The sequence below is a fragment of the Populus trichocarpa genome, chromosome 1, assembly GCF_000002775.5.
Source record: "Populus trichocarpa isolate Nisqually-1 chromosome 1, P.trichocarpa_v4.1, whole genome shotgun sequence".
NCBI lineage: Eukaryota > Viridiplantae > Streptophyta > Magnoliopsida > Malpighiales > Salicaceae > Populus > Populus trichocarpa.
Genome location: NC_037285.2, coordinates 42,246,201 through 42,257,220, shown reverse-complemented (window position 1 = coordinate 42,257,220; position 11,020 = coordinate 42,246,201). Strand labels below are relative to the sequence as shown.

The window sequence follows — 11,020 nt, the reverse complement described above, 5'->3', positions numbered from 1 at the left end:
TACTATGCCGTCTTAACCGCCGTTTAAACGACGCCACCGCCGCCCATATTTATTCTGTTTGGTGATATCAGACGCTTGTCCTTGCATTACGCGTGCCACGTGATTCTTGTCTCCTCGCTGTTCATGACGAGTAGTGCTCGATTGAAAGTGGTTTCTTGAGCCCTTGCTATCCCTTTTTTTTGTTCAAAATTAACTGTGGCATCTCAAACTGGCTTTTGTATTTCTTTTTTATTATTTTTTTTATGGAAAAGTATTCTTGAAAAAAATTAATTTTTTTTATTTTTTCTATTATTTTAATAAAATTATATTAAAATAAATTTTAAAAAAATTATTGTAATGATATTTTGAGATAAATAACACTTTAAAAAGCAATCATCACCGTAATACTAAATAAGTTCTTATGATGTGTTTGAGAACATTATTGAACCGTACTTCTGAAATATTTTGAAATTAATTTTTTATTTTTTAAGATATTTTAATACGATGATGTTAAAAATTAATTTTAAAAAAAATATTTTAATATATTTTTTTTGTATTTTAACTATGGCATGTCAAACTGGCTTTTGTATTTCTTTCTTATTATAGAAAAGTGTTCTTTAAAACATTTATTTTTTTAATTTTTTTTAGATTGTTTTAATAAAATGATATTAAAAAAATTAAAAAAAATTATTTTGATAAATTTTTAAGTGAAAAGCACTTTGAAAAATAATCGTCACCATAATACTAAATGAGCTCTTATGATGAGTTTGGGAGTGTTATTGAATTGCACTTCTGAAAAGTTTTAAAATTTTTTTTTAATTAATTTTTTGTATTTTAAGATCATTTTAATACGATGATATTAAAAATTAGATTTTAAAAAAAATATTTTAATATATTTTTATCACACTTTTAAACACATTTTTATAACTCGAAATGGAGTAAAAGTAACACTATTTATTTTAAAAAAGTAAAAACTCAAAATAATATTTGACAGTATTTGATGCTTTACATAAAAATAAAAACAAAAAAATTATTAAATGACTGTAGTTAAATTTATTTTATCATGACACGTATCTATGTCAAAATATATTATTTTGTAAGTAATGCTCTCACACATATTCTAGTCATTTCTAAAGAAAAAATCTATAATAAATGAAGAAATTATAAATAATTAGGTTAGTGGAACATATAACTTTCATATTAATTATTTGATTTAATCACTTATTAATATGTTGTAATCTGTATTATTATTATTATTTTCAAAATAACATTATCTTATTGAACATTAATATGTTGTAGTATATTTTAGAAATCAATCATTTAAATAGATGATATTTTAAAGTATAAAAAGGTTATGTTTATTATGATTTATACAAATTGATTTAAGTTTTTTAACTTTTGATTTTAAATCAAATAAAAATTATAAATATATTTAGTTTGAACAACTTTTAACTCAAATAAAAAATTTATAAATTTATTACAAAATTGACTCCGAATTTTGCTTAATCAAAAGTTTAAATATAGATAACGATTGTTTTTCAAAGTGTTTATCGTTTAAAATTAAAATAATATTTTTTTATTTTTTAAAATTTATTTTTAACATCAACACATAAAAATAATTTAAAATCATAAAAAAATAAATTAAAGCAAAAACAAATCGAAAATAATTTTTAAACAAAAAACAAACACACTTTAAAAAATATATCTTAGTGATTTTTTTTATCAAACATACTTAAAGTCATTTAAAATATTTTTATTATAAGTATTTATAAAAAATAATTTTTAAATTATAATTCAAAATCGAAATTTATAATTTATAATTTATAATTTATAATTTTAAAAAAGAAAAAGAAAAAAATACGTACAATAAATATGGATGATACTAGTGAATTCCACTCATTCAGTAGTAGATTTTATTCTTTTTTGATACTCTTGTGAGGGAACTAGCATGTTTTTGTTTTTGTTTTTTTTTTTTTAAAAAAAAAAAGAAGTCTTAAAATAAAGAAGCCAAACTCCGCCTGCCACCATAGCATGATGTGGCTACGTGGCGGCAGATATATAAAGAGGCGGCGTGAATTTAATACAGGAGCAGATACACGCAAGAGAACAAACAAATGTTGCTATAATTATTAAGTTGCGGTAAGGGCGGCGGCCCTATTTATACACACTTCGTTGACTGAGCCCTCCCTCGGTTCACAATCAATTAGCTCAATAAACTAATAGGAGCCACAGTACCACGTGTGTGGCGCGTGCTTCAAACGCCCCTGGCTAACAAGTACAATTTGTTGCCTTAATACAACCCACGCTCTTGTGCACGTGTTGCCCTTTCTCGATTTCGTTGCAGTTTGGATAAAACACGTGAGTCGGGTTACGCGAGCTCTTTGTGTCTGTAATTATTGTTTTTAATTCGGGAAAAAAAAAAACAAGAAGCAAGAGGGCTCTGCAAATTAGTGATTTATCCCTTTTCAGAGGTGTAAATTTTTTTATTATTTTATGGCCAGGTGGAAATTATTTATGCAGTTGGAGTAGGATATGCGGTGGCTTTTATTTTACTAGAATGTGGTGTTTTTTTTGTACTGTAGTTGAATAAAAAAACAGATGGTATAATTGAAATAATTTAAAATTCAAGGACTTTGATGAACTTTTAATGACAACTATTTTTATTTTTTAGTTTTTATTAGAAAATTCACCGTTCAAAGAAGAAAGATAAGAAACAAATAAATTTATCATGAACGATATAATTAATCAAGAGTAATTCTATGACATTGATAGAATCATAATGTTGTCGGTTAGTATCTCAACGGCTTTTTAACTTTTACACAAAAAAATAATTAGAAATTGTATTTAACTAAATTGTTGGTTTTCTTTATAGCATAAAAAAAATAAAGTTAAAACATTGTCATTGTATTTTAAAGAATGAAAAAAATCAACCACTCTCGATATAATAGAAAAAAAAAACTAAAAAACCTAATGATCATTAAACCTCATAAATCAAACTCTAAAAATATGTAATCCAGAATTGATTTTTGAAAAACAAAATAAAAAAATATAAAAATAAAATGACATTTAAAAAAACTTAGACCACTCGGATAAATCTCTCACCTAAATCATGAAAAGAATTTTTAGGTAATTCAAAATTAAAAAAAGAAATTTCACAAATATGCACATATCACTTAGGAACAAATTTATAAAGAAAAAACCACTAAGAAAAGATAGTTTTTGATATACTTATGTTAAAAGAAAATATTTTCTAGAGAGAGTTATTAACCTCAATTAATATAGCATACTAAAACCAATCTATATATAACTATGAAAAGGATTTTTAGGTAATTCAAAATAAAAAAATTCACAAATATACACACATCACTTAGAAACAAATTTATAAAGAAAAAAAACACACTAAGAAAAGATAACTTTTGATGTACATATATCAAAAGAAAATATTCTCCAGATAGAATTCTTGACCTCGATTAAAATATAAATTAATTTTAAAATATTTTTTATTATCAAATAAAAAAGGTTATATTTTTTCATAAACAATACCATGCATCACTTGCTAAGTTTGTTTATGAAAATTTAGATATACTCATTTACATGCACGTGCTACATTGCAGGTTAGATAAAAAAAAATATAAAAAAATATTTAGGTTGCAAGTAAGTATTTGACATTATTATTAAACTTAGTTCGACATGTCAACCTTGAATCTCTGACCCAACTCATTACCTAACACGGCTTTAAAGCTAAATCTTGTAGGCGTTTCTAACATGATCCATTCAATTTAGCGAGGTTAAAGGCTACCCGGGTGACAATTAAAAAGCGTGGTTTGTTCTTCTAAAAAAATAATCAAAATGACATGCTTTTGTTTTTAATATTGAAACAGTGACTTAATGGATTGACCTAAGTTTAGCTGCTTAACCCGTCAAAATCATGACTTAGATCATAAACACTACGAGGTTTGATAACTTTGTTTAAAAAAAAAACAAGACAATTTTCACTTAATTATATAATAACAAAAATAGACTTTTATAATATCGAGCACAAACTAAATATCGGGATGTTTGTTTGAGACTACGATAAACTAATAAAAAACAAACTGAAATCAATTCAAAATTAATCAAAAGTTGAATGATAAAATTAAAAAAAATTAAAAAAATCTTAATACAAACCCAATATTGAATGACAAAATTCGAAAAAAAAATGAAAATGAAAGGAAAAAAAAAGAGGGGCAAAGTGGGAAAAACCAATAAAAAATCAATTAAATGTTGAGACACCAATTCAAAATCATTTGAATGTTAAATGTTGAATAATAAAATTAAAAAAAAATCAAAGAAAAAAAGGACAGAAATAAAAGGAAAAAAAATAAAAAAGAGATATGCTTTACTATTCATGTAAGGTTAATTTGCATAAGAAAAAAAATACACATAAACATTGGAGTAGGTGAGTTAAAATCTTATTTTAGCAAAGAAGATAGTGCACATATGAAATATTATTACAAAAAAAAAACACAAATCTAAGTAATTACTCCCATTAAAAAAAAACATTAAACCCCACCAATCTTTTATTGTAGGGCAAGACACATTGCACTATTGATTGCTACAACGAAATGATGTATTTACCCTTCATTACACAAAACAAATGACTTTTATATGGGGTAAGATGGTCTTTTTCAGGAATTTATTTGGTTTTAAAAAATTAATCGACGGTATAATGGTTTATCAACTTTTTGCATAGTTAAATGACAAAAATACTCACATCAAAATCACAACTCATATCATGAACTTTACTAGGTTTGATAACTTTATTTAAAAAAAATATTTTCACTTAATTATATAATAACAAAAATAGACTCTTGCAATATCGAGCATAAACCAAATATCGAGATATTTGTTTGAAATTATAATAAACTTATAGAAAGCAAACCGAAATCAATTATGAAAACCAATTCAAAATCAATCAAAAGTTGAAGAATAAAATTAAAGAAAAAACAATGAAAAAAAAGACGAAAAAAAAAGGAAAAAGAAAAAAAAAAGAAAAGGAAGAAGAAGAGAGATACGCTTTACTATTCATATAAGGTTAATTTGCATAAAAAGAAAATTCAAATAAACTGTAGAGGAGGTTAAAACCTTATTTTAGCGAAAAGAATAGTGCACTTATGAAATGTTATTTGAAAAATCAAACATAAATCTAAGTAATTACTCCCATTAAAAAAAAACACTAAATCCCACCAATATTTTATTGTAGGGCAAGACACCTTGCATTATTAATTGTTGCAGTGCAATGATGTATTTACCGTTCATTACACAAAACAAATGATCTTTATCCAAGGTAAGATGGTCTATTTTAGGGATTTATTTGGTTTTATGAAATTAACTGGGGGTATAATGGTTTATCAACTTTTGGCATAGTTAAATGACAAAAATACCCTTAAAAAGAAAAAAAAAATTTAAGGCTTCATTGTCCTTCAAGTAAAAAAAATAAAGGAGGGGTCAAGGGGTATTTTGGTATTTTTATACTGGTTTTTTATGTTCTGATTTATTTGAATTAGGATCAAATTAGATTTTTAACAAATAAAAAAATAATTAAAAAGAAAAGGTAGTTGGCGTCTGCATTGCATGTGATAGCAAATGTACCTCACTCACTCTCTTTAGGCAGCACATGCAGCGTCTTTTGGCAGCCCAAAAGGTTCACCTATCATGTTTTCCGAGGTATCCAGTGGTAATGCGGTTAATGAGTGGCGCGTGTAGTGCAATTTATGCCAGTTCAGCGCAAGCGAGATTTTTTTCTCATCCTCTCTTTTCTCTCTCATCTCTTTGAAATCCGTGATAAGTCAACCAAAATTTAGAGGTGTCCTTCCATTTATTTATTTATTTGTCTTAATTGTGGTCTTTCTTTTTTTAATTGCTCTTTATTTGTTTTGGATTTTTTTTGAATTTCATTCGTTCTCATTTGATTTTATTTAATTTTTATATCAAATATCGTACCCATTGTTTCGATTGTTGTTTTTCAATCCTTTTCTTGATTTGTTTGTTTTTTTTTAATTTTTATTCTCGACATTTTATTTCGTTTTTTTAATCTAATTTTGGTTCTCATTATTTTAATTTTTACTTTTTAATCTTTTTTTTTAATTTTTTAGTTATTTATTTTATCTCTTAATATTTTATTTTATGTATTTATTATCTAATTTTAGTCCTCATTGTTTTAATTGCTCTTTTTTATGATTTTCTTTTTTTTAATTTTTTTTATCCCTCAACATTTTATTTTACTTTTTATCCAATTTTGGTCCTTATTTTTTTAATAGCGTGCTAGTCAAGTTAACCCAGGTTATTTAGATTTTATTTTAATTTTTTTAGTCTTATACTTTAATATTAGTCTATTGGGCATTTTATGTTTTTTCTTTTTATACGGTTATCTTGGGTCGTAGGTTAGTCAGGTTATCCCGAGTCGTGGATTATTCAAGTTAACCCGAGGTAATTTAGTGTTTTTTTATTTAACTTCAATACTTTTCTCTTGGTCATTTGTTAGTATATTAATTTTTTAATCATGATGTTATGTTGCGGGTGAAGAGTTAGTAGAGTGAATTCGGGTTTATTCATGTTTTTTTTTTTTTTTTGTAAATTTTATCATTTAAAGTTAGGTTATTAGGCCTTGATTTTTATGTTCCTTTCTCTTTCCATTCCACGAGGGGTCCTTGTCTAATATTTTACGTATTTGTCAAGTTAACCAGAGTTAATTGAGGTTATCATCGATTAATCATTTTTCTTTTTATATTAAAAAAAATTATCAAAGATAGTCTTGTATGAGTTTAATTTGCATAAAAAGGAAAAGTCAATGCAAATAACAATAATGGAAAGAAGAAGAAGATGATAATAGAAATGGTATTTTGACCATAGGAATGAACATGAATACCTTTATGTGCGAGGACAGCACTTTAAATAGCCACTTTAATGACTATCACATGGGATGGGAGTCCCAATTCCTCCCCGAAAAATAACGAAAACATTTACACTCTGAAATAAAACATTTAATCATGTACTTCCCGAATATTTTTTTTTCCTTTTCAAACGGACTCGTCGTATCTCATTCTTAGAGAACCTAACGTGTCAAGATCCGATTAGCCCAAAAACTCACTTGAGTTGTTCGTGTAAGAGAAGCCACATATCCTATCTTTGTATGTACACACAAAACACAAACAAATTGCCCCCAAAAGCAGCATGCCTTTCTCTCTCTCTTCCTCTCTGCTTCTCCGCTTTATAAATAAACCAGCTCCCTGCCTCTTTCCCATCCATCCTCGCACCTTATCATCCAACGAATCCCATTTTTTTTTTTTATAATAAAAAGAGAAACAGGAAGCCCTCTCAACACCAAAATGGCTCCCATAGAAAAACCCAGCAGCAGCAACCCAAATAGCCCCACCAGATCAGAGATCCGTTTTAGAGGCGTAAGAAAGAGACCATGGGGACGTTATGCAGCTGAGATCAGAGACCCTGGCAAAAAAACGAGGGTGTGGCTTGGCACTTTTGATACTGCTGAAGAGGCCGCGCGTGCATATGATGCGGCGGCTCGCGAATTTCGCGGAGCCAAAGCCAAAACTAATTTCCCTACAGTCGGTGAGCTTATTCCTATTCCAACGCGCAGTCCCAGCCAAAGCAGCACTGTAGAGTCCTCCTCCCCAACTCACCCACGCGCCGCTTCTCCTCCGCCACCACTCGATCTCACCCTTAACAGTGCTCACCATAATACCGCCCGCCACCAGTTCCCAGATGGGGTTAGTTTCCATGGAGGCGCGTGGTTCCCACTCCCTGCTGCCCAGCGCCCAGTTTTCTTTTTCGACGCGTTTGCACAGGCGAAGAATAATGACAAAATTAGTATAGCGAATAATATTAACATGTGCAGGTTTGACCGGACAGCGATGGTGAATGGAGGTGGGGTCCAGAGTGATTCGGATTCATCATCAGTCCTAGATTATGATCATCATCATGATAACAAGGGATTATCACTTGATCTTGATCTAAACCTGCCCCCACCACCGGAAGTCGCATGATTTTGTGGTTTTTTTCCTTTTTTTTTTTTTACGGGGACAGCTTATTTAGAAGTCGTCTTGTGGCTTTAGTGTTTGTCCATTTTTTCTCTTTAATTTCCTGTGTACGACCGGAAATGAGAAAGATGTAGAGGTAATTAAGGGAGGAAAAAGAGAGAAGCAGCTGACATATGTTTTGTGTATATAGAGAGAGACAACGGGGGCGATCTAGAAAGTTGTCCTTGTTTTTGCATCTGGGAAATCTAATGAGTTTCTCAAATGTTGTTCTTACTACCATTGTTGTTCGTCATGTATGATCAATCAAATCTTTTAATTAAAATTCAAAGCTTATACTCGTCTCATCCTCTGCTGAGGTTGCTGCAGGTTTGGTTTATTGTATCCGTGAATGCTTACCAAGAACACCACCAAAAAAACCCGTCGAGCTAGGGAGATGGATTGCTTTAGTAGAAGTTAATTCGTTGCTAGATAATTAAGAATGTACAAAAAGAACTGTTATCATTTGATCCAATGAGGGTTACATTAGGAGTTCTCTATCTGATGTGTCTGAAATCTCTACTTCGTGCCAAGACCCAAGTATAGAAGCCTCTACAAGTCCTAAAATCTTATAGATGTCTTGACTGTTCATTAGGTTTTTTAATATTTACATTTTTTTTACGGCTCTCATTTATTAAAAATCACGGGTAAGTTACCAAATACCTCCAGAAATCTCAGTTATATTTATTTTTTAAAAAATATTTTTAGAATCTCTATATCAAAATCATTTATGAATATTAAAAAATGTATTAAATTAGTATTTTTACAACAAAAATATATTTTTAAAAGCACATTTAAATGTAATATAAAAGGTAAACAAATTACTAAATGTAGTGTTTATTGATTAATTTGCTGGCTGCGTATTTGAATGTGTAAGCAACATCCAAGTGCCCAACAGCATGTCGCCGGCATGATAGCTGGGTGTTGATTTTGATGCGCAAGCGTAGCGTAATACAAGGCGTATGTTAGAGATCTGTCCGTTTACGTCACCCGTAGGCCCCTCCACCGTCACTCGGAAGCCGAAACTACCTTCGATTACCTTGTTAGTATTTCTTTATCAAGGGCAAAAGAGAGGCTACGTTTTAAAATATTCTTTATCAAGGGCAAAAGAGAGGCTACAAAAAAATTAATTTTAAATCTTAAATAAATTGATAATTTAACCGCAGTGCTGATAGCTCTCTTAGCATATTGGGAAAGGAAACGTGAAATAAAGTGTTTAAAAAAATTTTTAATTAAAAATATATTAAAATATTTTTTTAAAATTTTTAACATTAATACATTAAAATACTTAAAAAAATTCCTATAATATTTTTTCCATAAAAAATATTTTTAAAAATAAAAGATACCACAGTAATGAACACTAAGAAAATCTGAGTTTTTATTTATTAATAAATGAAGATCGGAAAATGCAGCCTTCATGATGAGAAACATGGCCGCCTGTCTTTCTTACTTCTCTCTAAAAATGCTCCTCGTGATTCGTGAACTTGTTTGTCATTTTCGGTACAGATATCGAGAGTGTCTTCAAAAAATCAAACGTGAGTGGGTCCCATGCGGGTGTGTACGCGTTTCTTGCAGGTTGTTTTAATGCTTTTTTTTTTTTTTTTTACGCGCGCGCTATATTATTATTACAGGCGGCACTGGCGGCAGAACCACGGTTTCGTTTGGTTTTAAAAGGCAGATCGAAGGGATAGACCGAGTCAAGAGGCAAGAAGCGGGGTCCATGGGAGAGGGAGGTGGGGACCCGGAAGAGTAATTCCGTGTTGACGGGGTACATGTCTGGATTCGGGTTGTCGTCACATGGACATCCACCGTCCAATAATTTTAACAGTATATATATATATATATATATATATATATATATTTTATGTTTTCGGGGGCAGTTTTTGAGCCTCTTGTTTTTTAAACGTTTTTCCCTTTCTTCTTTAAGATAGTATCTTCGCCAAAACGCTTGCGTTTCTATCACGTGAACATTCATTGCCTGCCACCGTACTTTTTAAAATATGTTTTACTTAAAAGTTTTTAAATTATTATTTTTAAAAATTTATTTTTGCTATTAATAATTTAAAAAAATCTAAAAACACAAAAATATCAAAATTTTTGAAAACGTTGTTGCTTGTCCTATTACTGCTAGGCAGTGAGAAATGCAAATGAAAAACTCTGTTGATGCGAAAAGCTCAGGCAAATGAGAAGCAGATTGGTATATCCATGTTTAAATCTTATTTCTTTTTATGTTTTAAAAATATTTTTAAAAAATAAAAGAATTACTCATAAAGAAGTAAATTTTTATTAATATAAAAATAATTTTTAAAAATAAAAAAAATATTATTTTAATATATTTCCAAGTAAAAACACATTTGAAAAACGATAACTGCATCACTAAAAATACACCCTTTCAATCACCACTGCTTTGAACCCTTTCAATCACCACTGCTTTGAACACAACCAGAGTAGAAGTTTTGACAACCATCAGAAGAAAAGATCACCGATGAAAGGAGAACTAGACTTACCTATCACCATTGACACTCACCTCCAGTGCCATGCTCTCCAGTGATGAAGATGGATCTGACCTATAATATTTATACTAAGAATGCTCATCTTGCATGAAATCAATACAGTGATGAAATATTTATCAATGAAATTTCCTCCTGGCGAAGGAGTCGAGACATGCAGTGAGGGGAAACCAACCTATCTAAAATTAAGGGGAAAAACAGCTTGTGGGTGGATCAAACAACAGCTACTAAAGAGAGAGAGTTAAAGTGAGCCACTGAACACACCTGACCCAACCACCTCTCCAGTCGTGACCAGCCACTCCATTGTGTTTTGATGTTGAATTTTTGATCTTAAAACCATGTGGGTTGCTGCTTTGATTTTAATTATATATATATATATATATATATATATATATATATATATATATATATATAGTATAATTAAATTAAAATTTCCGAGGGATGGTGACCAGTGACGAT

The 11,020-nt window shown here is 29.5% G+C and overlaps 1 protein-coding gene across 1 annotated transcript; it reads left to right on the top strand.

The window, feature by feature from the left end:
* The first annotated feature begins 7,171 nt into the window (after positions 1-7,171).
* Positions 7,172-8,359, top strand: LOC18095552 (ethylene-responsive transcription factor 4). The gene has a single exon (XM_006370160.3). The coding sequence runs from the start codon at positions 7,347-7,349 to the stop codon at positions 8,019-8,021; it is 675 nt and encodes a 224-aa protein (XP_006370222.3). The 5' UTR covers positions 7,172-7,346; the 3' UTR covers positions 8,022-8,359.
* The last annotated feature ends 2,661 nt before the right edge of the window (positions 8,360-11,020 follow it).

Bases quoted from the DNA above. Each gene is read 5' to 3' on its own strand.
- LOC18095552 (XM_006370160.3), top strand. From the start codon at position 7,347: ATGGCTCCCATAGAAAAACCCAGCAGCAGCAACCCAAATAGCCCCACC.